This window comes from Pterocles gutturalis, unplaced genomic scaffold (genome assembly GCF_000699245.1).
Source record: "Pterocles gutturalis isolate BGI_N339 unplaced genomic scaffold, ASM69924v1 scaffold3915, whole genome shotgun sequence".
Classification (NCBI taxonomy): Eukaryota; Metazoa; Chordata; class Aves; order Pterocliformes; family Pteroclidae; genus Pterocles; species Pterocles gutturalis.
The window spans coordinates 62,380-89,975 of record NW_010140513.1 but is presented as its reverse complement, the minus strand read 5'-3'; the positions used below and the strand labels follow the sequence as shown (position 1 = coordinate 89,975).

The window sequence follows — 27,596 nt, the reverse complement described above, 5'->3', positions numbered from 1 at the left end:
CATGTGAAGGCCCCAGATCTGGGTCTTCTTGGAAACAGAAGACTTGAACCTAAATTATGTCCTGGGTAAAATTCCACTGACTTCACAGGAAAGATTTGAACTTGAGGGAACATTTAAATTTCACTATGATTCTGACACAGAGAAAGAATGATTCAGTGATATGGTTGGTCTCTGATCAGAATTAATAGACTTCTGTGACTCACACGAGGAAGTTTTAGGGAATTCAAGCATGTGGAATTTATCCAAAAATGTTTATTTTTTTATCTCAGAAACTGCTTATCCAAATTAAAATTGTGTAATTTTACTATGTCTGACTCATTCTTCACCTGCTGGATGAAACGCTGAAATAATATTCAAAGCAAATCTTCATTGTGTAAACGCAACATCTCATTCTTTAAAGGTGAATTGATGTTTAATGCTTGACTTTCATTTTTAATGTGGTGATTTTGTTATCTTGAATATTGTGACTTATCCAAGGAATTTAGCCAAAAACCTGTGGAATCTATTCTGAATGTAGTTGTGAAAAGGTGGTACTTTGCTAACAAGCAGTGTTTAAGATGCTTAAATTTTCCTTTGGACTTATTCTTCATTGTGATACAAGTAGATTGCACAGATTATTGTTCTGGGAAAAAAAAAACAGTTAGCAGAGATTCCCAAGATCAATCATCTTGAGAACTGAACTTGTTGAGCAATGAGTTCATTTGAACTGGTTTTGTTTTTCAGAAACTGCAAATGGATGTAAACAAGCTGAATATCACATTGCTTCGGATATTTCGCCAAGGAGTGGCAGCAGCACTGGGACTGTTGCCTCAGCAAGTACATATCAACAGACTCATTGTAAGTACCAAAGGGCTGTCTATAATAAAATGTACCTGGTTATTTTTAATTCTCTTAGATTTATTTTCCTTTCACTATGGAAAAGTGCAATAAAATACAACAGAAAAATACTTCTTTTCCAATATTTTTTCTAGCTGCACTACAGAAAAGTAGATCTCCATTACAAAATGATTTAAAATTTCTATTGAAAGGAAACTGTTCTCAGAGTCTAGAGAAAAATTAAGTCAGATAAATCTCTTTTGTGTCCTATTCATAAGCAGATTTCTTATCCGTTAGTTTTCATTCCAATGCAGCTCTACACCACATTCATTAAGACACACTTATTCATGTTTTATTTCTCAAGTGTTGAATATTGCTCAAAAAAATACATGTGATTCTACCTTTCAAAGGCATCTCCACAATTTATCCTTGGACTTTCCATTAGTAAATTAAATGTCTTCTCACAATGTTAATATTCATGTTTTGCTATTCAGCTATAACATATAATCTATGCTCAGAAATGATCTTGTAGACTACGGTATCATGTTTGGAAAAGATTACAACAAATTTGCTTCTAGCAGTAAACACTTTTAAAAAGCAATTGCATTGTATGGTTAAAAGCATATGTTCTTAAAACTGCGGTCTTTTTATGACAGTTTGGCCATGAAGCAAAAAAATCCAACATGATATGTGTATTGCTAGCATTCAATTCACGTTGCAGAGGGAAGAAGAGTTATTCCAGTTTATTCGACATGTGGGTTGAATATTAGGGAAGAAAACTGACAGGTTCAGCATAAAAGTATTTCCTGCCTTGATAGCTTGATAGGATTTTATACATAAAGAAGGATTATAAAACTCCTTCAAATAGTGTCTCTGTGAGAAAGGATCATGTACAGCAGAAAAGATCAATAGGAGTGCAATGCAGCCCTTTTCATGTTCACCAGGGATGTCGCTCGTTCATGGCAGGTGATGCTAAATCTCCTTTGTCCCCTGCATTAACCAGAATGAAAGGTTGAAAGAAATATTCAGAGAAAAGCACAATTAAATGAGAAATATTCCAGAGTTTGGGAGGTGTATTTCAACATACTAAGACAGTAGCTTTCTTACTATGCACTGTGGAAATTATGTAACTAAGCAGAAGAAATAAATTGTTTATTTTCCTACTGACTCCATAGCTTTTCACTTTCTCCTCTCATTTGTGATCTAAAGGAAGAGGTAATGTAATTTTGCACTACATGTTGCTCAGGATACAGTAAGTACTATTAATTAATTAGTCTTCTCAACATCTGTAAAAGAGTTAATCTTTTAATGATATAAGAAACAAGATGTTACTGTATTTGCTCTAAAAATCACACAAAAAAAATCAAAATTCACAGATGTTATTCCCACTTTGCATCCTTCTAACATGAGACAGTTCCTCTCATGCAGAGTGCTGGCAAGCAAGCAGGGCACTTCAGAATTCATCTCATCTCACTTCAGCCTAGCCTAAGGTGCTCATATAGGCACCCTGTGAAAGTAGTATAGAGAAGGGTAACTGGACAAGGAGAGCCATTGAGAACCTGATTATTTTAGGATGGACTAAATCATTCTCTGGAGGTGCCAATCTCTCTCCACTGACTGTGGAGGTAGTTGAGATGACTGAAATGAGGTAAGCTGACTCCCTCACAAGTGAGCAGCTCTCAGAAGTGATCAGGAGCCCAGCAGCCAGAGCAGTTGGGCAAAGGGAGAACAGAGGGCCTGCTAGCCTCTTACATATAACAACACATAGTATGCCAGCAAATATTAACTGGGAATTTGCAGTGTCTCCTTAACCCTTCCAGTAAATCCTCCTTCCATAAAGGCCTTTTAATGGGCAGAGGGACAGCTAAACAGAGGAGGCACAAAACACTGGGAATGCTGCGTCCCACCAAGCCTTGCCTTGTGCCTGCCACCTACACCCAGAACCAGCACACATTGGATACTGAATAGGACCACAGCCTCAAATCAGCTTCTTCAGCTTGACAAAAGTTTCAGCCTTGAACTGATGCTCCAGACCTGTTTTCACTCCTTATAACCCTGCTGATCTGAAAAATGCCCAGTCCTATCAGTAGCCAACGTCCTTACCAATCACAGAATCATCATAGAATCATAGAATGGTTTGGGTTGGAAGAGACCTTAAAGATCATCTACTTCCAACTCCCCTGCCATGGGCAGGGACACCCTCCACTCGACTAGGTTACTCAAAGCCTCATCCAACCTGGCCTTGAACACCTCCAGGGATGGAGCATCCACAACCACAACTTCTCTGGGAAACCTGTTCCAGTGCCTCACCACCCTCACAGGAGAGAATTTCTTCCTAACATCTAATCTAAATCTACCCTTTTTCATCTTTTAACCATTATCCCTTGTCCTCTCACTACGCTCCCTGGATAAAGAGTGCCTCCCCATCTCTCCTGTAGCCCCCTTTAAGTACTGGAAGGCCGCTATAAGGTCTCCTTGGAGCCTTCTCTACTCCAGGCTGAACAATCCCAAATCTCTCAGCCTGTCCTCATGGTGGAGGCGCTCCAGGCCTCTGACCATCTTCATGGCTGTCCTCTGAACTCACTCCAACAGGTCCATGTCCTTATGATGGGGACTCCAGAGCTGAACACAGTACTCCAGGTGGGGTCTCACAAGAGCAAGAGTAGGGGGGGAGAATCAACTCCCTTGACCTGCTGGTCACTCTGCTTTTGATGCAGCCCAGGACACAGTTGACTTTCTGGGCTGCAAGCACACATTGCCAGATCGTGTTCAGCTTCTGATCAACCAACACCCCCAACTCCTCGTCAGGGCTGCTCTCAATCCATTCTCCTCCCAGCCTGTATTTGTGCTTGGGATTGCCCCAACATACATGCAGGACCTTGCGCTTATTGATCTTATCGAGCAGATGGACCAGCAGCACATGTGAGAGCACAGAGAAGAGATTTAGGGTAAGCATGTTTGAAAGTGTCCCTTTCTGTGCAGCTCTCCTTCTGAATGCAAAACTCAATACTTTAAGACTAGTAAAAGATGTCTTTTTTTTCACTTCAGTAAAGATAATTATGCACATTCAAGGTGAGGGGAAGGAGGCGTGGGAAATCAGGATTATCCTAATTTGAACTGAGCTCTCCCATCCCATGACAATGAATAGCAAATAAGCAGACTGGTGAGGTTCTTGCCCGTGTAGGCAGCAATGCAGCTAGTAGCTCCATGCTTACCTTGCTTGTGTGGAATCCCCCAGGTCTGGATTTGACATCACAGCCGCAGCAAAGTTGGGCATAGCCCTGGAGAACCCAGGTTCCCACACCCTGTTTGAACATTAGCACTGTCTGGCGTGCTGGTCTCAGGTGCTGTTCTGATCTATTACAACCAGAGGAACCCTCTGCCTTTGCTGCCTTGTGACAGAGTGAGCACCACTGACATCTTTAATACAGCACCCCTTGGGCTACCAGGACTGCATCAAAGACACTGGGTCAGGAATTTATAGAGGGGAGAGCAGGCATTCTCAGCTTACCCATTATATGTAAACAAGTATTTTCTGGTCCTTTAATTTTGTTGTGCCATCTTAAGAAGCTGCACTGCAGTCAACTAAAAGGACTTTATACTTAGTTATGGTATGTGTCTGAAATGTATCAACATGGGGTTACATAGCAGTGCCAAAATACCACAGCATTGTACTGAGCATTCCTGTTTAAGGACCATCTTCTAAAACAGGGCTGCATTTCAGCTCAGATCGGATGAACTGTCTGCTAAAATCCAACACGGCACTTTTCCCTTGACCCCATCCTGTGGCTTCTCCCCTCATGATGTTACATTGGCCTATCTTTTTTAATGGTACTTGACTCAGGAAGAGGTTGCCTTGTCAATAGTGAATGAAACAAAGCACACGTGCCCATGTATGGTATTTGCGTTTTCTTACACAGTCAGCTGGGATTTAAGAAGTCAGGGAATAAGTATACTCTCCTCACAGAGCAGATTGCATCCTTTATATTCCATGCTTTTGCTCTTTGAATTATAGTTACAATCTATAGACAGCAGAGATTATCTAATCTCGGATGTTTCCTATGACTCTGGATGTTTTTTTGTTTTCCTAGGGGAAGAAGAACTGTGTGGAACTGTTTGTGTCCCCACTGAACAGAAAGCCAGGACTTTCTGAGGCCCTCCCATCTGAAGAAGTGCTACGATCTCTTAATATCAACATTTTGCATCAGAGTTTATCCCAGTTTGGAATAACAGAGGTCTCCCCTGAGGTTGGTAATCAATTTTCTAACCTGAACTTTGTTCCACATTAGGCAGTTATTACACCCCTGGTAGTTTTCAGGCCAAGGTTCTCATTCGTGAGGCAGGAAATGTATAAGTTAAGATGGCATTACTGCTGTAAGGCAATTATATAACTAGTCCTGTTAAATTACTTTAATAGTGATTTGTTAGGCTGTTTAAGCATCAATATCCAGATCCTCCTCGCACAGCTGGGCTGCCATTGAAATCAGAGTTTAGATCCTAAGCATGCATCAGTTGCCTTAAAGGAAGTGGGCCCCAGGACTTTTGGTCTGCTCATGCAGGTCGGCAGGTATAACAATTTCAGTAGAGAGATAAATGAAATGCAGATGTCAGGTGTGAGCGTTACTACATGTGTAACTTGTGTCTGACATGATTTTTAAAAACTGAATTTGTACATTGTACCCATGCTTCTTTCCATTCTCAGGAGAAGAGAGAAATTTAATTTGTTTGCCTGGTCTGAAAAGAGGGCAAAATTAAAACTTGTAGCTATTCTTTGTATGACTACATCAATTTTTTGTGGAAAAAAAAAATCTATTTCAAAGCAGAGACTGCACTGCCATCTCCACAGTGTCCCAGACATTACCAGTGAGATGAACATCTAATTCTGGGCTGACCACTTGAGCTATGCACAGCAAATGATAAAAAGCGAAGGCCTTTAGGAAAGGAAATCACTGAGCTCATGGACATGGTCACATCACATTGCATATTATTTAGTGGCTTAGAAGCCCTTACCTACATATGAAGACCCTCACAATTCAGTGTGAGGTCTGAATAACTTCAAACATGTTATCAAGAATCAGCATTTTCCATGAAAGCTCTTGTTTTGACAGAGGAGATGTCTATGTGCGAAAAAAGTAGGGAAAAAAGAGAGGTTCTGATGAGATATTTCTACCTATGGGTAAAGAGTTGCTGTATTTTTTACATCCAAACCTACGTTTAAGCCATTGCTGAGTTAGTACTGGCTGTTACGTTCACCTGTATTTCTGCTGATTAGAAATGTTTTTGCTCATTTTAAGTATTCTGTGTAAGAATATGGAAGATGTCTTTGGTACAAAAAAAAATGAAATATAAAAACAAGACCAGTTTAATGCAATTTCACATGCTCTACTACAGCAGCCTGCCAGTATGAAAATGAGCGAATTCTCAGGTTTCAGCTGTTCTAATACAAAATGAAGCCATGCAGTGCTGTCCAAACATCAGATCAGCTCTTTATATCTGGCATCAGTGACCTGGGCTAAGCTTCCTTCAGGTCAGAATTTCCTGTGTTACTGGAGCGTATGAGACTGACAGTTGTGATAGATGCAATTACCTGTTCCAAGTACTTCAGTTACAAATAACACTTCAAGTAGACATGGGACAAGAACATACATGAATAATAGATGAATGGGGAAATGGCATCAAGCTATGAAGAGATGCTGTAAAAAATCACAGCACTGAACTCAAGTTCTTATCTATGTTAGATACATTTCAGTAATCTGGAGTGCTCAGATAGTTGACTTTTCTCTCTGGAAAAATTGTAGACAACCAGATGGAATTATTTAGAAAAGTATTATTAGAATGAAAGTTGTGTGTGAAAGACTCTAATTCCTTCTAATACTGTTGGAAAAAACAAGAAATTAATTTAATATTTCAGTTGCTAGCAGATTATACACCTAAGGCCCTGATCCTGAAAAAAATCATGCAGCTTTACACTAACAGGTATTCCTTTTGGATCTCAATAAATTTTTTACATGTGTAAAAAATTCACAGAAAACAGCAGCTAAAAGACAACAACACATAATCTTTACTTGCTCAACTACTAACCAGTTACTTACTCTCCTCTCAACTCGCTCTAAGAACAAATTGTGCCAAACAAAATAACAACAAAGAAAATCAATGGGCAAACCTTTGAAGGAAGACAGAGTTAAACAAAGCTTTACACAGCTTTAGCACATTATTTTACCCTTCTTGTGTGTTTATTCCTGAACTATCTATCCTAATTAAGCTAATAAATTGTACAGTCTTCCACCCAAAGGTCTGAATGCTTCACAACCATTTGTGTATTGTATGCATGCTCACAGTGTATCTGCGCAGAAAGGAAGCATTATCCTCATCTTTCCAGGTGAATGTCTGACACAGAGGTGTTAGGGCTGAAATTAATGTCCTTTTTTAGCTGCCTATTTCAGTATTAGCTGCCTAAGGCTTGAAAGTCTGCTGGCTCTCTCTACAGTAAACAGAAAGACAGAGTTGCCTCCGGCAGGCAGTTCGTCCCACCTCTGAGATACCTCTCTTGAGATTGCTTGGTTGACTTTCTAACAGAGCTTAGCTTAAACTAGACACCCAGCTATAGAGAGTTTATGGTGGGGGAAGTTAACCTGTCCTAAGAATCTTTACCAAGATTATGTAGTAAAACCCGAATGGAAGACTGAAGCACTCTGATTAAAGTCTCAGCTCATGTAATTACATAAATAGCAAAAGTTTCAGTGGATGTAGGTGACTGTAACTACATTTCCATTCATTCCTATAATAAAATTTGTCAGTTCATATCTGCTGATGCATTAATCACTGATTGATCTATTTTCAGTTGAATTACCTGTCTCAAAATTCATATCCTAGTTTCTTATTCTGCAGTAGCTGAAAGAGCAGATTCCCTGCATGCCTTTGCTGTGGGAATCACAGGAGTCCTTTTCTGCATGGTGTAGAACAGACTGTATACCTGTGAAAATTTAATATGATGGAGTCATTGTCCTTTCAGCAATTGAGGGCAATGGCAATACCTTCCACATGTCCTTTCTCTTCTAATGGCCTATTGTAGTTGTAGCATTTGCTCCTTTATTATGGTCTAAAGTTGTGTCTGAAGTGGGATTTAGGATTGTGTTCTGCTCCATGGTGTGTAGCAGAGACAGGAGCAGATTTACGTAGAACAAACTACCAAGTTGGTGCTTGCTGATGCTACTAAACTCAATGATTCAGGCAGTCCGTGTTATTACAGTGTGGGAATCCTTTACTTCTTAATGTCTTTAAATTGTGCTCAGAGAAAACAAAGAAAATACTATTGGATTTCAGAACTTAGTAGAGTAGAAGAGAACTTGAAGTGGTTTTGAATGACAAAAATAACTGAAGTTACAGTAAGTAAAATAAGGATTGCTGTCTTTTGAGAGATAAGCTAACTGCCAGCTGGGAGATGCAGCACTAAAGGAGAATTTTCCAATGTACATGCCAAAATTATGCAATCCCAAAATATACCATTACATCCTCCTTGCACAAGACTTCTGTTGGTTGCCTTTGAAGTGTGCAATATTAACTTCTTAGAAAAGAAATCAAAGGAACCAATCATGTACTTAAAGCACACAGAAGCCGTAAGTCATTGTAAGGACAAGTGATCAAAACCATAGTTTAGAAATTACAACAGCCTAGGCTGACAGAGGCACCCAGGAAGGGGGCAGAGCACAAGGATGTGCTCCTGTGATCAGGCACAGCAGACGCAGCGTTACACCTGCACGGGTGCACCCAGAGCACTGCAGCGGGGCGGGAGCCCTGCATGCCTGCCAGCTTTGACATGAAATCACAACACTTTGTCGCATAGGCATGTAAGGTAGAGTCTTTGGGAAGGCTTTGTCACGGGAGATGTGGAGTGGCTATTATCCAGCCTCCTGGGCGTCTGAGAGATCACCCACATTCCTGCATGTTTTCACTGGGGGTGGAAATGATTTCTTGCCAGACTTTCCTGTCCTGCCTCAACTAACATAGTAAAAATAGCAGAAAAAACAAAGCGACTCTGTGAACTTCGCTGAGCTCTTTTTGATCTTAAGTTCAGTCCCCAGCTCCCTGTAAGCTTTCCTCTGAGCTCAGAACTACAGCTTGCCATGCTTTCATTAGTATTTCAGCCCAAGGAACTAATTGGGGTTATCTGACCCCATTTGTAAATTCACCTGTTTTCCATTGAAGACTTGCCTTTCCTGGCAGCTCCTAATGCTTTGGCAGGATCTTCCAGTCACAGATTTTTTTTCAGGTCAATGGCTCTCTTGTTATTACGAAAAGATGGCTACTCATTTTACTTGTTTGTAGAAATAATACACTTGTTATCCATAGTAAGACCAGAAAGGGGAGAGTGGATTTTTTATGTCTTTTTTTAAAAAAAAAAAGTTTATAAAAAAAAAATTTTCTAAACACATTTGTTCCAGTTCAGAGGTAAGCAGATACCTGTGCAGGCACTCTTCAGTAAGGTTTGCAATAGCATGGGATTGTTTACAATATATTGATTCTTCCCTACCTTGAATTATGTTAAACTGTTTAAATTAACCTGGCTAATTCTGCCTGAATGGCTCATCTGATTGTGGACTCTCCTTAGGGAATGGAGTCAAACACTGGGGGATGATGCTCCTGGTGATGTACATGATGATGAGCCTTCCTCCCTATAGCCAAGTTTGCTCTGGGACCTGCTGGTGCTTGTGCTGCTGAAACTCCCACGCCAGCCCACCTGCTCTGGTATTCCCCTGCCTTTATCAGCTGTGGCTTTTTGCAGCCTAGTTTGAGTTTATCTTCCTGCCCTATGATGGCAGAGGTACATTCCCACTGCTCAAAAACTATCCAAAAGTCTTGGTGGATTCTCAGGCAGGAAAAGGCTCCCAACTGAGCGAGAGAAATATGGAGTACCATCAGTCAATTGAGACACAGCACATCGCCATGTGGGAGGGTCATTGCCCGTGGTCAGGGACAAGAAGTCCTCTTTTTTTGCTTTTTCTACAGCATCTGGCCATCCTGTGAGCTTATGTAGTGAGCATGGCAGTTTCTGTCCCTCTTATCAGTTCTCCCAGATCAAGGAACAAAGTTCTAAATGAGTAGCACTGACGTTTCAGAAAAGCAATTCCTTATTCTGGGTGTGAAATGAGTCAGTTACTGTAGGTCACAGCCTCTTCTGTCATTAGGGAGCAGATTAAGCAATGATTCTGCTGTCCTGCATATTGCTCAGGTAGATCCACAGGAGAAATTTCCTTGGTTAGGTGAAGATACTACTTGGGTTTCAGAATGGTGTGCGAGACGTGTTAAAGTTGTGGCATACATTATTTTTTTTTACCCTTTTTACAGCATTTGTTAATATTCTTTGAATTTTATTTTTAGAAAAACAAATCAGGGAAAAATGTATCCTGAACACACGTACCATTAGACAGGTATCATAGAGATTAATTCTCTTAGGCTCATCATGTATATGAAGTCTATTATAAAATATTTTTAAAACTTTGTGACACTAATGAATTACAGTTAATTAAAATCTCTCATCCATTGATTCAAAAAGTCCTATTAGCTCTTGATTTACTTTTTAGTGTATTTGTCCTTTCAGTGAAGAGGTACAAAAGCCCCCATTTACTCACTTACAAAAGGCCAGCATGGCCAATTCTCCTTCAATTCTTGCTTTTTATCTAGTTTTCCTCCTGAGAGATCTGGAACACCGGAAAGCCATTAGATAACCTACCCAAAATCAAACAGTTTATAGTTTATAGCTGCTGCTGTCACCATGGGAATCCCACGGAGCTCAAAAAGAACAGTCCTGAGCACAGAGCAGCTGCAGTTTTGGGCTCTGAGCCAGTACTGGGACTCGAGTCCTGTGCTGTGAGCACAGCGGAATAACCTTGCTGTGCTGAGACAGCAGATTGTATGGAGAGCTGCTCCTGTTAGAGTGGCAATGCTGTTTGAATATGTCTAGAAACAACTTTTGCAGAAATATTTGGCAAGATTTCCAGCTTATCTTTGAAAGCCCTGGTTTTTAAGTTGCTCACTAAATGCAAAACTGACACTTATAAACCTTGTTTATAAGGATTTACATTCTGGTCCCTAAGGCTACGACTTCCAAAGAAAACTCTCTGTTATGCTTTCTAGTTCTAAAGCAGTCAACTCCCAGTTGTACACATGCATTTTTTTAAGCAAGCAAGTCTCTGTAAAAGCAAGTCTCTCTCTCACGCTACCAGATGCATCTCTAAATGTTGCATTTTGGGGCAGTATTATCTGTGTATTGTCTTGCATCTGCATTGACTTTAGTCTGCATTGTACTGGCCCTTTTCAAAGCAAGCAGGGCACAAACCTGTGCTGACAGGAGGACCATGAAAACTACATTGGGATCAAGCGTGCAGCAGGTTTTTGTCAGCTTGTCCTCTCTTCCCCAGGCCGTGACCTCCTCCTCCTCAGTAAACCTTTCCACATGAATTCAGCTTCATCAGGACTTTCCATGTTTGGGAAGCTAATGGACACAAGGAGTTTGCTTGATATATTAACAGTTCAAAAGAGCAGGCTAATCAGAGGCTAAGCAGACTTTGGAGCATGAAGTACCCGTGTAAAGTGCTAGAGGAGCCCTGCAGTTACATAGGTCTACCTGCAGTTACACAGGTCATCTTTAAAAGGAGGAACTCTTTCCTCTGTGGAAAACTCCCGATCCTCTTACCCAATGTCCCCAAAGAAGAAAAAAGGCCACTTTGAGATGGGAAGACAACTCGCTAATTAAACAAGAAGTTTACTTAAAACCATTAGGGCATTTCAACCAAAGGGAAATGCCAATGCCTTCAATATTTACAGTGGAAACCAGAATTTAAGAAAGTAGTTTTTACTCAGACTGAAAACTGTACTAAAAACACACAGTTAAGAAAAGAAAAGCAAGTAGCTGAAAACTGGGAGAGCAATATCTGCTGAACTGCTTTCGTGGAAACACAAGATGACATACTTTATTCTAAATAATAGATTGCAGTTAGAATTAGGGTACATGTACCCTGTTTCTACTACCAAATCTCTACTTGGAAACATACTGAAATTCTGGTAATTTAATAGCCCAACCAAGTCCCTACACTGCAGTAAAGCAAAAAATAAATGCTTTTACAATTGTTATTATTTCATAATCCCCAGGAGTTCCCCAGGAGTTCTGGAAATGTTAGCGTGCATGGATGTTTTTTAGCAGGAACCCAAAGATAATGAGATTACACTAAGCATAATCAGAATTAGAGATAGATGGATAATGAGATTACTTTCAGGATAATCAGAATTTTTTATCTATGCACATCCTATGTGTGTGTGTGTACTCTAAAGGTGACAGTGTCAGGGTTTCCTGGCTCATGAAAGCAAAGCGGCAAGTCACCTGCTCCTGTGTCAAGTGTAAACAGTCCTGAGGCTGGTGCGTGGGTGCTGGGGCTGGAGATAAGCACTGGGGAGAAAGAGGCAGGGCCAGCGGTTCCTGCAGCCCACGCGGGACCGCTGCCCTTTTACCTGATGAGCCGGGAATTTCCGAGAAAGAAAGTGAGTCCTGTTTGCTTACCTTCAGCCAGTCCACGACTCCTGGTGGAGGACTGTCTCAGCAGCCACAGGGAAGGTCTTAGACCATCTCACGTAGCATTAGGACCCCTGGGTCTCACGTGTGCACACAGACGTGCAGCATGGGGCACAGCGAGGTGGGTATGAAAATAGCATCATTCAACGTGAGTGCCATATACTGTGGAATGTGAACTGTGACAAAGCTGAGGATGGTGATTAATGACTGACAAGAGCTATTTAATCTGCGCACGCTACTGTGTGACTGTTTTTCTCTTCCTCTTTCTGTTTTATTGCTTAAAAAAGAAAAATGTTTTGCAAGGCCAGCGTGAAGCAGACAAAATCTGGAGCAAAGAAGGATTTTATGCAGTTGTCATATTCCTCAGCATCTTTGTGATTCTAGTAACTTGTTTAATGGTAAGTTTCCTTTTTACCTTTTTCTGCTGTTCTTTTCTTCATGCTTTTCGAAGTCTGAAGCACAGAGTCACACATGCTTTACATGAGAGGTGTTTTCTCAAGCTGTTAAACCCTCAGCTACAAGGTAAGAGTTGGTCTCTCTCATAATGCTGTGAAGCCAAAATTTGAAGAACCACATTTCTTGACATATTTTGAGTCCAATTGAAGAATGTAACTAGAAGGAAGCTGAAGAAATAAATAATGGGCTCTTAAATCTGCAGAGTAACCGTGCAGTGACGTGAGTGATAACTTCTCACCTTCTTAATAAAGTCCCAGGATCCCTGAAGTTGCATTAGCTGCCTGTATTTCAATTTAATTGGATAGAAAAACAACACCACATTGATTACAATATTGTCAATGTACTATTGTTAAATCATGTGTCGGTATTCACATTCCAAATATACAAATTTTGAACTAAAATGACTAATAAGTACATGAAGGAGTGATTGTATTTTTGACCAACTTTGCCATTCACATTGTGTGAGTTCAGTGGCCAGGTGTCTGGGCATTAGAGATACTTGTAATACACTGAATGTGAGATGTGCAAGGGTCACACAGAAGATGAACAGCACTACACCACCACGGACTTTCATAGGGTAATTTTTGCATTTTTTCTAATGTTTCATCTCACACATTTTCCTTCTCTGGCTTGTGTATTTCTTCTGTAGTACATAAATATAAGGGTTTCCTGAATTCTGTGACAATTTTTAGCATTTGTGAACACACAGTATCCTGGAGTCTTTTAAGATATTTTCCTTTCAAACACATTTAGTTTTCTTTAACCTAGGTGGATTTCCCACTTACAGCTTTAAGATGGAAAGAAAGTTTAAACTGAAGATTTTAATAAACAATCAAATTATAACAAAATCTTATTTAAGCTTTGAAAGTCTCCCTAAGATTTGAAAAGCACTTATTTTCTCACAGGAATTGTTGCTTTATACAACTTCTGCTTCCTAGTCATCTCCATTTCTTCATGCCACCTTGCTCAAAAATAGGATTAACTCTAGAAGTACTAATTTTTACTCAAACTTTTTACTTCAGAGAAGCAGATATTTTGGTCATTACTGACTGCTTAACTTCAAGGGTATAGAAAGTGCTGTCTGTCCTTGTCCTGGTACTACCCAATATTTTCATTAATTATTTGGAATGTGTAGATGGTATTGAGAATTGTAGACATTGTGAAGGACAGTATCAGAACATAAAACATTCTCAAGGTGCTAGAGGGAAGATGGGAAGTAACAAGAATGCTGCTCCAGGGGAAAAGAACTCCAATCATGTGTATCAATATAATGTAGGAAATACATGGCAAAGCAACAATTCTGTAGGAAAGGTTCCAGCAGTACCGCAGAGCACACAGTGAAGTAAATGAGTAAAATTATGTTGTTGCAAAAATTACAGTTCTTGTCCTGGAATGTATCAGTGTGGTTATGATCTCTGAGATCTGCATTTGACTTGGCTCTGGCAATAATTTGGTTATAGTATTGCATCTTACTCACGTTATGTGGTCCCTTACCGGTAACACACTTGTGAAAAATGTGAGCGAGTTACATATATCTGTAGGGAGCAGATATAAGAGTAATCAGAGATACAAAAGACAAGAAATAATTTGGTTTATTTATGACAAAGAAAAGAAGAGCAAGGGGAAACATGATGGTTCTCAAACATGGAAAGATTTCAAAGGCTGCAGATAGGAAAAGAAAATTTTTGAAAGGGTGATTGGGCTGACTCGTTAGAAAGATCTTTGTTATCACATGTGTCACTGGACCCTGGAGTGCATTGCTTGGGGAAGCTTGGGAATTTTCACCCATTAAGGTTTTAGGCTAGCATCTGTCAGGAATAGTTAGGGCATAGCTGTTCTGGAGTTTGGGCAGAGGAAAAGACCAGTGGACTCCTTGAACTCCCTTCCAGATGGATTTGCTATAGTGCTGTAGTCTTTTCTGCAGGCATTCCCCATTCTGTCCCCTCCCAGATCCAAACTGCATCTTTACCTATGCTATACTTAGACCATGTAAAAGGGCACTGTCTCAAATTGTGCCAGGACCTGCTGATACATGGAGTAAGTGCAATCTATAAGGCTAGCAACCAGCATACAATATTTTTCATCCCACTTTATGTGTGTCAGAGTGGCATATTTATGAAAAGTGAGAATTCAGTATTTAAAATTCAGCCATTGCAGTCTATCAGCTTTAGGGTAGTACATCAGGGCACTTCCTAGGTGGTTTTGGCTGTAGCCACCATATGAGACCACCAAAATGAGGCCTCTTTTTTAAAGTTACAAGGTAAGCACCTGTTTGTCCCTAAGTAGTATTTGTAGTTTAGAGGGTCTGAAACCAGAAAGCTTTGCTTGCATCTGTAGATGACTTGGAACTCTCCTTTAAAGTGTGGAGTAGGAAGTACTTTAAGTGATGATTATGATGATCAGCAGTGCTTAGTGTAAGGCAGCTGAACTGTGTTGGTGATTTGTTGTCTGTAATTTCTACTGAAATTGTAACATGTGAAGCCTTTTCTTTTAACAGGGTTTTACAAATTATGACACTTCCCTGTGCTGAGAGTGCTGCACATTAACAGCTTTTAGGAGTCTTTAATGCTTGGCTGAAATTTAGCAAATATCTGGCCTCTACACATAAAAATCTACAGTGCAGAGTATTGCTGAACAGTGAGATACAGCAACACATGAACTGGATTCAGACTTGTAAATTGTACTTCTGGGGTCGTTTAATGTATTGACTCATCTAGTCCTTGTTGTCATGGTATGGGAACCTCTCACATCCTGGGAGGGTTTCATCATATATGGAAGCCAACACACAGCTCATGGCTATCCTCATCACAGGCTGGCCGTGGGCTCACTTCCACTAGGAACGTCATTCATCATTTAAAAGTATGCCAAGGAAAGTGCTAAGTAAATATAAATATTTTTAGTACTCCTATGTGTAAAACAGGTCTTTGTATTTTTTATTTTATATAGATAGAGAAATAATTGAGTTATCACCAAATTTGGTAAATAACACAATATTTGTCAGTGGGTTAAATTATTTGTTCTTATTGTTTCTTTCTAGTTTTGCCCACTTTGATAAACCAGTATGTTTGAATATCCCTTTTTTTTGGAAAATATAACCTATATATATAAGTATCTGTTGGAAGTATCACTTTCAGATTATTAAATATTTGTAGCTAATTGTGATAAGAGGGTTTTCTAAATGTTTTTCTCTTTCTTCCTAAAAAAAATTCTCTAAAGGTAGGGGTTTTTTTTGTTTAAAATAAAGACATGAAATTTGCCCCATCAACAAATTGTAAGTCTAAATTTTTACTACTGTCTCCAGTGTTTTATGAATTATGAACAATTGTTTGATGCTTTGGGGAGATAGTTACTTAAATGATAAATATATTTTCTTCTTCATCATTGTATTTTGGAATTTCTTTAACAAGAAGAATATTGAATAACAAAAAAATGCATTTCAACATCCAATTTTCACATGACCTATCACTTGTTCTTAAGCTTTCAAGTTTCAGGATTCATAAAGTGGTGCAGGACTTCTGAAAGCACTTTGATTATAGAATATATACCATGAACCAATATCAGCCCACCAAATTCAGCTTTTACCAGTTTAAAGATTTAAAGCAAAATTAACAGTACATACGTTAATCATACTGCAATAGTGTTTAAGCTGACTTGAAGTTAGAGGTTTTGTGTATAAGCTAGCCCTAGATTGTCTGAATTATTTTATTCTGCTTCTGCAGAACTTTTTCTAGTGCATTCGAATCATGGGATCCAAATGCCTCCCGGTAATGCATCAAACAACATGACTAACATCTGTCACATTTTTGTTCTTTCATCCCTTCCCCAGGGTTTGAAGGGAATTTTCTTAGTCGGTTTTCTTCTCACGTATACACATGCACAGTAGCTCTGCTCATGCAGAGATATGTACACAGCCTCACAATATGTTGATAAGGACTTGTTAGAGGGAACGCTTTTAATTATAGTGAACTGTGTTAATTTCCACTGTTTCTGTGAGTTTTTGCTATATAGTCCTGGGTGCCCTGAATATCTTTAGGCAGATGAGCTTTCGTATCACAGCTCCACATAACCATTGCACAGATCTTTCTTCTGGAGACATAATTATCTCCTTGGGTTTTCCTGTTGATCTTCAAAGATGAATAAAAGCAGTTTCCACTGGTATTTTGAAGGGGTAGGTAGGAGGTACTGGACAAACTAGCATGTAACATGTCAGCTTTCCTTTGCAGAAATCTGAACAGAGATTTAAGGAGTGAATGTCATGCTGTCAGCACCCTGTCATTCTTCCATATAGGCTAAGACAAAGAAGAGGCAGAAAGAAGAGTTATTTTCCTTTTGGGCTGTGACTTTGAACCTTAGGCTTAATATATGAAAAAAATTACAGATGGTCCACCTTGTATGTCCTGGAAAATAGTGATTTGTGTTGTTCTGTTGCTCCTTGCCTCTTGATTGTCCCCTCATTGAATCTTCTGAGTTATCAGTAAAATGTCAGCTTTCCTAATTTAGGGGCTTCATGTCTGTTTCCATTCATTATGTGTTTAAACTGATTTGAAATATAGTTTGTTCCCTTTGCAGAGCCTGGTGATTGGGTTGACCACTGTATTTTTTGGCCATTTCTGTTTTCTTGAATTTCACCTGGAATTTGTTAAAAAAATGATGGCACTGACCACACTTTCTGAGGAAAGTGCATTAGCTCTTAGATCGAATCTGGTTCTTTAGCTTTTTTCCAACTTCTGCTGGAGGCAGGCTACCTTTTTTCCTAGGCTCTAATAATAGAGCATTGAAAAGGATATGAAGTAATACTTGTCTAGGTTTTTGGAAGTCAAAAACATGATTCCCTGTGTCTCCAAGGGATGAAACTTGTAAAAATGTATCGGAGACAAGAAGATACGGTTAACATTGTAAAGACTGTGAATGTCTGCGCAGTGTAACTATGGGTTACCAGAAACAAATGAGAAAAAAGCAATCAATTGGGGAAAAGTGGGCTAAACTATTTCAAGCCTCTCTTTTATCTTCACTGATACATGTGTCCTTGCTTCACAGTAGGACTGTTTTTTTTCTGCAAAATAATGGCAAAGAGTGGCTCATCCATGCAATTTAATGCTAAACTCTTCTGAATGAACAGATGGTTTACATAGCTAAGTCTTGTTTAATGGGTGTATTGCTAATGCCGTTAGGTCAGTTCCCAGCTAAAGCTTTAATGCTAATCCTTGAAAAAACAAACCCATCAGATATATTCAGTCTCCACTGGAAAGCTATGGAGTGATAGATCTTTATGCAGCGCTAGCAGGGCAAGAGCTGTCAAAGAGCCTTTGACTTGCAGCAGAGAAATGCTTAGGTCCAGGTTTTGTCTTTATGGCTTTGCAAACAAAGATTCAGTTTGAATGCTTTTTGGCAACAGCTAAGCAATGTAGAAGGTATAAGAGTATCTGCAGACAACTTCAAAGAGTTTTGTAAGTCCCTTTCACCCACCTCCACACACAGTACTTAGAATAGTACTTCTCAAAAGTTTCACAGATTGTAAGGCACATTTTGAAAATGGCACAACTTCAGCTCAGAAGGTGTTTTTTGCATTCCCCTCAAGTGACATAAGATGTGTAAAATAGGCATAAGGCAGGTTCCTCTGGAGTGACGTTACCAAGCACATGCTGCCCGCCAGTCGTCGCCAAACCACTGTACAGCAATATCAGTGTGGAGTTCAGTGGAAGGCGATCAGTACAACTTCTGAAAAGCTTTTTCTGCAGATCTCTGACATTCAAGTTCATAAGTAATACGTGGAGAGAGAATCCTGGTATTACAGTATGTTCAAACGTCAATGTCTTGGTAATTGTAAAACACACTTTTCTGAACCAATACTTGAATAGCTTCACAGCCCACACACTGATTCCAGAACAAGTTATGTTTCTCTGAGGATATTAAGGGATGTCCTTATCCTGAGGAGTATTTCGAAGCAGTAGAAACCTACTATTACAAAAGTGGCCTAGTAAAGTTACTCTGTTCAACCACCAGCTCCACTCAAAATGAGTAAGAGCTGTTAAGAAAATGTGCGCTAAAACCAATTGAAGCTGCTATAATTAGAGACATATATCTGGATATATCATAAACATCTATATTATTTTGTGCTGTTGACTCTCATGTTAAAATTATTACATTGTTTTCTACAATTGTTCTATCAGTATTCCTTTCTTCACAGTGTCTTTTATAACGATTTTCCATTCTATGTTATTTATCCCTTCAATAATACAACTGCTGGTATTACAAATAATTACTGACTCACAATAAGAACTGAAAATCCCTACCACCCACATGTACACACTGTGGTTTATGTAATAGAAATATTTGTCCTGTAGTAGAAAGCATCATGTAACACAACTTGTGGCTTACCTTCTAGGAATGAAAGCCACGTATAGCAAACTTATCCAGCATTTGTGATACTTTCATTGCCTTGTTTACCAAGGAATTGAGATTGGGCTTTCCTCTTTATGTTTGCAGGTTCTGTACAGATTAAAGGAGAAGATCCAGTTGTCACTGAGACAAGAGAAGGAAAAGAAGCAGGAGATCCACCTCTCACCCCTTCCCCTGCAGACATCTCAGTCCGAGTATAAGACCACCAACAGCATGGTCCAGCCTGAACAGGCTCCAAAGGTTGTCAATGTTGTAGTGGACCCTCAAGGCCAATGTGTTCCTGAGATAAAACCTCCCCTGTGTGCCAGTCCATCTCCTTTCAGAATGAAACCTGTAGGGCTCCAGGAAAGGTAAGATGGTGCCTGATGCGTTCAGCATTCATTCTGCTTTATTATACTCATGCTGCATGATTTCAGGTGTGTCTCTTCTGTCAATGAACGGGAGACCTCGCAATATGGACAACAGAGAAGTGAGATTTTGGCGTGTTAACGTCTGTCTCATGGGTATTCCCTCCTTTCCTTTCATATGAGCAGAAGTCCAGAAATTTTGGCTGAGATTAACTCTGCAATTCTTTTTCTTAATTTGTTTCTTTCCCTTTCCAACAGTTACCCCAAATAAATAATTTTTCATTTTCCATTAATTTTTGCCTGTTTTGACCCTGAAGGTCCTGGCAGAGGGCACGAGAGCTGGTTATGTTTTGTCAGCAAAGGACATTCTCATTGACAGGGAGTCCCTGGTGCATAGGAAACTTAGAAAGAAGAAATATTTACACTGGCTGAGGGCATTTACCAATCTTGTACAGTGTTTCCATTATCACCTTTAGATAAACTTTCTTCTTAAAACCAGCTTTCCATGATGATCAGGATACAGGCCAAAGTCTACAGGCTTTACAAAAAAGAGAAAGAAGTGATTAGTAATGAAACCAACCCTTGTGTGCAGCTCTTCAGAAATACTTGGGCACCAAACCTTGCCACTTATTCTACCTTTCAAAAGCTGGGCCAGCTCTTTTGTAAAACTAGTTGTTCTTCCCACACGAGAATGCACCCTGACATCCGCCTCTCCTCTGTTAGAAACCTAGATAATTTCTTGCCTGATGGCTGCAGGCTGCTTTCACAAGGCATCAGTGCTCTGAATGACTAACGTAGCATGCAACCGTGCAACTGAACTCTTTTACCCCGGCACAGATGATAAATGAAAGAACAGATGGAACGCAGATATGACAGGGAAATCAGAATGAAAAGGAGATCAAGCAGAGCCTTGTCTGTGAGGACTCTCAGAGTTGAGGACTGACCCTGATTCAGCTTGAACCACACGATTTGAATGACAGAGATTTTATCAATGGCTATATGAGCCACAGACAGAACTAAGGGAGGGAGATTGATTCCTCCATGAGTAAAAGATGCTGAAAGGCAGAGCTGTCATGAAATACATAGTGATAGCACTGCAGCTAAAAAAATAAGAAATGGGGGAAGCAAGTAAGCACATTTTGGTAGTTGCTCTCATTCCACAAGATCCTAAAAATAAAGCACATGAGCATGGGGATCACATAGCTAGTTTATAATACCTGCTACCTAACATAGCATATGTAATAGTTGAGAGGGTTTGGGGTGAAGGAATTTGTAGTTTGTACTTAAAGACAAGGAAATAATTTTTTCCATTGCTCAAACAAAGAAAATAAAAACTATTGATCTAGGATCTTGATTTCCACCACTGCAGATAGGAAGTCAGCCCTTAACACTCCTAAAGCAAATTTCATCATTTGGAAGGATGAAGTTCTGAGTCAGCTGGGTCAAAATGGAGCTGAGATACAAAGAGGAAACTAAACCTGACATTTAGTCGAATAAACCAGGCATTTCAGCTCATTACTAAGGAAAAAGAAGTTGAAGGAACTGAGCTCTTCATCTTCTACTGTAAAAGAGCACTAATGGGCCATTGTGAAAAAGTGAAAGCCATTGTGATAAGGCCCCGTTCTGCAGTTCTTTCTGTCATTTAAAGAGGTTACACTTTATCAGCCCAAGACCACTTTTAAGAAATGGTGGCTTCACTTTATTTCAGGCTCAGTGATACAAAGGTCTGGGGATATGAGGCAGAAAACTTTAGGGGATGGGCTGTCTTCTTTTCCTCTGACATAAGCAGATATTATTATATGTATTTCTTTTTTTTTTTTTTTTTTGCTATATCCTGTACTACGAACAAATTTACACACATCTTGACACACACAAACGTTGGAGTCAAAAAGTAATAACGCAGCAACACATTTTGCCTCAGACATCAACTAATGACCAAGTATGCGAACAATTTAAAATCCCCTCTCCACCTTTCTGCCTCACAACAACCTTGCACTAGGCAACCTTGAGCCATCCTCATTACACACGGGAGTGGTGGGCCTTACAGCATGGGTCTGCACACTGCAAGCAGCACACTGCATGAAACAATCTGCCTGCAGCCCTTTTTCTGTCAGTATGCAGTGGGATCAGGGATCAAGCCTGGAGGTCCCTTCCTGCTCATAGCCACAGCTTGGGGGCACCCATTCAATAATGTTTGCTATCCTGATTTTGGTTTCTGCTGGGGGAAGAAGCTCTTGGGAGGCTAGTGTGGATATGGGAACTCCTTAACAAAATTAACATTGAGATACCTTTGGCCACATGTCTTGACAGTGGTTCCTGAGCAGTATTTTCTACCCATCCAAACTCCCTGGTTTGATACCTTAAGTGTGATCCATAGTCATGAAATGCCTAGTATGATCCAGACCAGAGTATCTCTTCAAAGAGAAATCTGTGAACCGTGGGCCAAGCCAGGGAGTGAGCCAACCACTGTGCCTAGCCATCTATCTAGACAGGAAGTTTGTGACAGTATCTCTGAAGGATGGGGCAAAGAAGATGGATGATGCCTGCCTCTCAAGTTCTCCCTGTTCTGCACACTAGGTGCTGCTTTGGGGAGCACAACTATATGCAAAAATATGGTGGAACTGAGTTTTGACAGAGCACCACATCAGCATCTGGCCCTCTGAACCTTTCAATTTTTAATAGGAATTAGCATTGGCCAGTACAGAGGCAGACAAAGTGTTAATCGACAACTGTCCATAGATCAAAATGTTTCTGGGAGTTTGTCCAGCTTCTTAAAATGTATTTTGCTTCTGAATACTTGAGCCAAGTCTGTGTACGTTTTTTTCTGGTTACCTGGAAAAGCTCTTACTCAGCTCTTTCTATACGATACAGCTTCCCCGGCAGATTACGCAACATTTGCGCTATCCAATGCGTAGAATGCTGCAGATGATGGTTACGCGACACGCACGTACCGGTGCCGGGTGCCCTCATGAGGCGCCTCCGGGTGCGAGCGGCGCGGGGATGGTGACACCTAGAGCCGCCGGGCGGCACTGCCACCTCCCCTCCGGCCTCGGGGGAGCCAGCGCGGGGTCCTCTTCGGCTGTAGGGCTTGGAGGAGGGATGGTGGTCACGCAGTCAGGAAGGCAGCTCGCCCAGCAGCCTCATTAGGAGGGGAGTTATTTCCCTGCAGGGTGATCAGGGGTGAGCGCATGCTGTTGGGGAGGGGACAGAAGGGTGGAGACCGAGGGTGGAGGATGAACGACAGGTGTGGAGAGGAGAGGGCTGCTAAAACAAAAAGGCGCTGACCCCTTTCTGTTACCATTAGTGATAGATGCTGGGGCAGGCAAGGGAAGGCCTGTCTTCAGAGCCTCCTGGCATCCTCTGGATCATTCAGTACAGAATGCCTCAAAGTTGCTCCCTTCTGGTGTTTTCACAACTGCTGCTCCTTTGCAGCAAAGAGCTTCTGCATTAGCAACCCACACAGTGCTGTTACTGATCGAAGGAGTGGGAGAGCTAATGTTGGTCTCCTATGGGTGTCTTCAGTGATGAACTGTCACAATATCCTCACGCCAATGCCTGAATTTAGGATGTAAATGATCCTTTTCTCTTCTGTGAGTATATCCATGAATATTGCATCAGCATTTATTTTTCTAGTTAGGCTTTTATAGGTTTATATGAATAATATATACATTTTCCTTCAGCAGAGTAAGGTTTCATTTTATCCAGCTGGTTAGCCCAAAATTCATCTTAATATGAACATTCTTAGCCAAAATCAGAATCCGGTGAAGTGAGATGTGGTATATTAAATTTCATTCTGACATGTCAAGCGTTGAAAATTCTTAGAACAAGCAGTGAGTTGTCAAAACACAAGCATGGTGGGGATATAAATATAAGTAGGTTACCACATCAGCACAGTATTCACTTGTTTTACAACTGGATGTACTTTTTTCCCAGCCACTGCTGCTCTGGGTCTTAGGTCTGGTATTATATGCTATTAAGACAACTGTTTTTCAAGTAATCAGTGCACAACATACTGTTTTGTTCAAATTAATTACTATCTAGCATGCAAAAGCACATGGAAGAAAAGAAAATGTGGAAAATAGCTCTTCTACTGTGTATGTTAAAAAATATGAACAGTGCTTTGGAAAGTCTTCTGAAGCATTTGTATTTCATCCCAGCCAAAAAAGACCTAAAACTGTGGCTAGTACATCTAAATAATCAATGGATAAAATCACAGCACTATTTTTTCTCTGCAAGTAAACACTAGAGAGTGGAGATATAATAGAAAAAACATTTGGCAAATAGAGCAAAAAACTGGCAGATAAGGGAAATAATAAAATATTTTTAACATGTAAAATAAAATAATTCTGCAGTGGTATGGAAGCACTGCTGAGGCACAGGAAAACAGAAGATACTCTGTGAAAGGGAAGGCAGGCAATGCCAGTGTGAGCAAAACTGGAGGGAAGAGGGCTGCTCACTGACATCATTCAGCCATATGCTGTGCAGGTTTGATAAATGTGCAATCAAGTCTACAACCTCTAGAGAAAATCAGTAGGCATCAGAATAAAGAATAGTAGGGGGAAATCATCTAAATCAACGTCAGGTGTAACTCCTTACAAACATAACAGACACCACTGAATCTTGGCTTGAACTCTGGTTGTGAGAACCGTGCATTATGTTACTTTTCCCCACAAAGCAGAGCAATACTATAAAAGCTCTATGCCATAGGACTGTAGCCAGTGAGATTTCTCTTACCTTCCTGAATATGCCTGCAAATTGACAGCAGAATTTTTCTCCAGTTCTAATAAGTATTCAGTGGACATACAGTGAGTATAATGAAATAAAAGTTAAAATAATGTGCACTGTAAAGCTGCTAAATGCTCACCTCTGTCCACTTCCTTATAATATGAGAAAAAGATATTCTGATGGAAAAGAAAGGCAATACATTTAACTAATTTAGAAAAAACGTATTCAGATAACCGATAGTAGTCTGTGGAACTCAGTACCAAAAGATAAAGTTTGAATCAGGAATGTATTAGCAAGAGGTACTCACTCACATAGTCACACAAATAATGAGAGCAATTGTTGTCCTCTGTCTGCCTTTGGCATCCTTCCTCAGAAACATCTTGTATTTGACATATTTTCAGAGAAAAGTGTGGACAGTTTTGACTTTAAGCTTGGAGGTAGAAGAAAATTCCTATGTTAATACTGATAGCTGTTCTCTTTTATTAGTTATTCTGCATAGACACACAAATTAAACTACTGTTCCAGCCACCTATACAATTTCTGTCCCCTGTCAATTGCCATCTGAATGACAAATGCTGTGGATGACTAACACTAATTGTAATACCTTTTTCTCCCTGGTATTAGAAAAAAAATATATTAAAATGAATCATTATATTAACAATACTGTATATCAAATAAATGCTGTGGTTCAGCCGCATAGAAAATGTTAAGAACATGGTAAAAAACCTGATTTGCTCTTTGCTTCATTAATATAAAAGCAGCTGCATCTCAGGATATCACTGTTCAACCAAATCTCTGCTCTAATAGATGAGAAAAATTTCCAACAATACTCTCTGGTTCTGTTCTGATTTTTAGATCACAGAGGACAGTTGCTGCAAATATAATTATGTTGTTGCTGATCTGTTATCTTTATACAAAACAGTCCATTGTGAGCAATCATTTCAAGCAATGCTCAGAGGGCAGTACCTTGCAGTTGGACTACTGTAAACATGCCAGGTTTTGTAGTTTATGACACAAGCATGGGAACTTAATATATTTACAGGAAGGGGCCTTGAATTTCCTGGCTAAAATATACTAGCTTTGCATAGATTTGGAGGATAAATTTACCCTATTGTGTGGAGCTGAATATGCTTTCTGCATTCTTAATTTAAGTCCTAGGGATTGTTTTCAGGAAAATGTCAGTGTAATTGTTCAAAGCACAGCTATGTGCCAACACAAAAGTACTAGCTGGAGAACAATTTTATGGTAATATCCTATCAGAAGGAATTTGCAAAGCACCAGGGACCGGTAAACAGGGTTTGAGGTGGAAGGCAGGAATTCTTGCACTCTGGTCCATCTCTGCCAGCAACTCACTAGAACACTTTGGACATGTCACATAAACCTCTTCCAGCTGCTCTCCTGACCACTGGATCGAAACTGGCCAGCTGGCACGTCCATCTGAAGAGATGCAGCAAAGATGAGAGCCTTAACCTGAAGTACAGTAGAAGTCCTAGTACATGCTACTATTTGTGCACATAATTTAAGAGTGAGAGAATACAATAAAAAAAAACCCTAAACACTCTCTGAAGGACCTAAAAATGCATTTCCCTCATTTGGCAGACCTCTCAGCTATATTCTGTCCTGGTCTGTAAGGTGCACCAATATATTCAATACACCCAGAAACACTTATTGCACTGTGTCCGGCTAGCAGAAGTTAGTTTGTGCTCATACTGCCAAGCTCCGTTTACCTCCAAAAGAGAGCGGGCTGGATGCAGACTGCCTCCTGGGAATGGTCTGTGCTTGTGCTGGTTCCCAAACGGTGCCAGTGAATTGCTTTGGAGTGCTCTTGTTGGCAAAGGCTAAAAACAAGCCAGCACTGCAAGGCTTGAAATGTAGCAATATCGATTACTGGGTTTCAGTGCCTGGGATTCTTTCCTGGCGCTGTTTAATTTATTTTTCTAGATGTAGATTGCACATGAAGAAGTGCACAGCTGGTGTAGCAGCTGATGTGAGGGGAGCAGTCCTGATCATGGGCAGCTGCTTACAGGCTGTGCCTTTTAGTAATGCTCCTTTCAGCACAGGGTCTCCCCACAGCCCAGCACTGTGGCTTCCCTCCTCTTCAGGGCATCTCAACTAGCTGAAAGGCCCCATCGTGACAGCTGGCACCTGCACTCTGGGTGACAGGGTATGGGCGAGGGCTGAAAACTTGGGCTGCTGAGGTGGGAGAAAGTGGTCTAAATAACGGGAAACATCAAGTGGGATCAAGTTCTGAGGGTCTACTGCTCAGTGCCTGAGAGGTCTGTTTTAGAACATGAATTCATGACCAGAGACAGAATAATGTTTTACCTTCAGTTTGCATTTGCATAACATTTTTCTTAGTGCACAGTCACTCTGAAAACTTTTTGCAAGCACTGGACCTCTGAGTTGCACTAAGGTCTGTTCTGTCCAACCCATTACAGATGTCTTTGCTTATCTGCAGTGTAGGAAGAGGGCAGGAATGTGAATTGTCCCCTTTCACTGGAGGGGAAGTGAACTCAGGCACCAGCCTAACAAAGACCCCTTAAAAACCATATTTTAACTGTTTGACTCATGGCTGAGAAGGTGTTTTGATTGTGGTTAAAGCTCTTTGAAGCAAAACTCTGTGGGAGATCTAAATAAATAGATGCAAATAACTGTGTACCATAACCCAAACTCACACCCACAGTCCATTTCCCTGTGTCTCTAGCACCTCTTGCAAGTTACTTCATATTAGCCTGGGTAGATGGTATGTTTCCACTCCTAGCTCCTTCTCTGCTTTAAATTGTCCCACATCCATTTTTTTAACTCTTGCAAAGAACTAAAAGCTCTTCAAAGCGCGTGACATTCAATTCTGGGAGTGGATAATTCAGGCAAATTACCCAAACCTTGTTTGGAGAAATTCTTCTGGTGCAACTTCATAGTCTTCTTCTCTGAGATGCCGGGGAGTGCTCTGTTTAGTACGCAGGCTGTGCTTACCCTTGGTTTTGCCTTTGCTGTCTTGTGATGTTTAGTCAGGAATTTTGTAATAATTTTATTGTATTCCCAGGTCTCTTATCTGGCATTTATTCTTGTTACTCCAGTTGCTACTGGTTTTAGCTTGTACACAGGAAACCGCAATGCCAATCAGTGTCGTTCCCAAGGTGACAGGAAACCCTATTTGGTCAGATGTTGATTGTGCTTGTCTTTACTGCTCCACCCATTGCATTTTCTTCCTTTTTGGCTTAAGTTAAGACAAATTAATCAGTGGCCACCATCTGGTAGACAGTTTTGGTGGTTTTGCAGTGATTCGT

The 27,596-nt window shown here is 40.3% G+C and overlaps 1 protein-coding gene across 1 annotated transcript in view; it reads left to right on the top strand.

Annotated features, from left to right (window-relative positions):
- The first annotated feature begins 725 nt into the window (after positions 1 to 725).
- The window catches only part of PTPRR (protein tyrosine phosphatase, receptor type, R), a 73,174-nt gene continuing 46,303 nt past the window's right edge, over positions 726 to 27,596 (top strand). The window contains exons 1-4 of the mRNA XM_010083702.1: positions 726 to 837; positions 4,908 to 5,063; positions 12,670 to 12,780; positions 19,325 to 19,587. Coding sequence (XP_010082004.1) covers positions 733 to 837; positions 4,908 to 5,063; positions 12,670 to 12,780; positions 19,325 to 19,587 — 635 coding nt within the window. The 5' untranslated portion in view covers positions 726 to 732. The remainder of the gene's footprint in view (positions 838 to 4,907; positions 5,064 to 12,669; positions 12,781 to 19,324; positions 19,588 to 27,596) is intronic.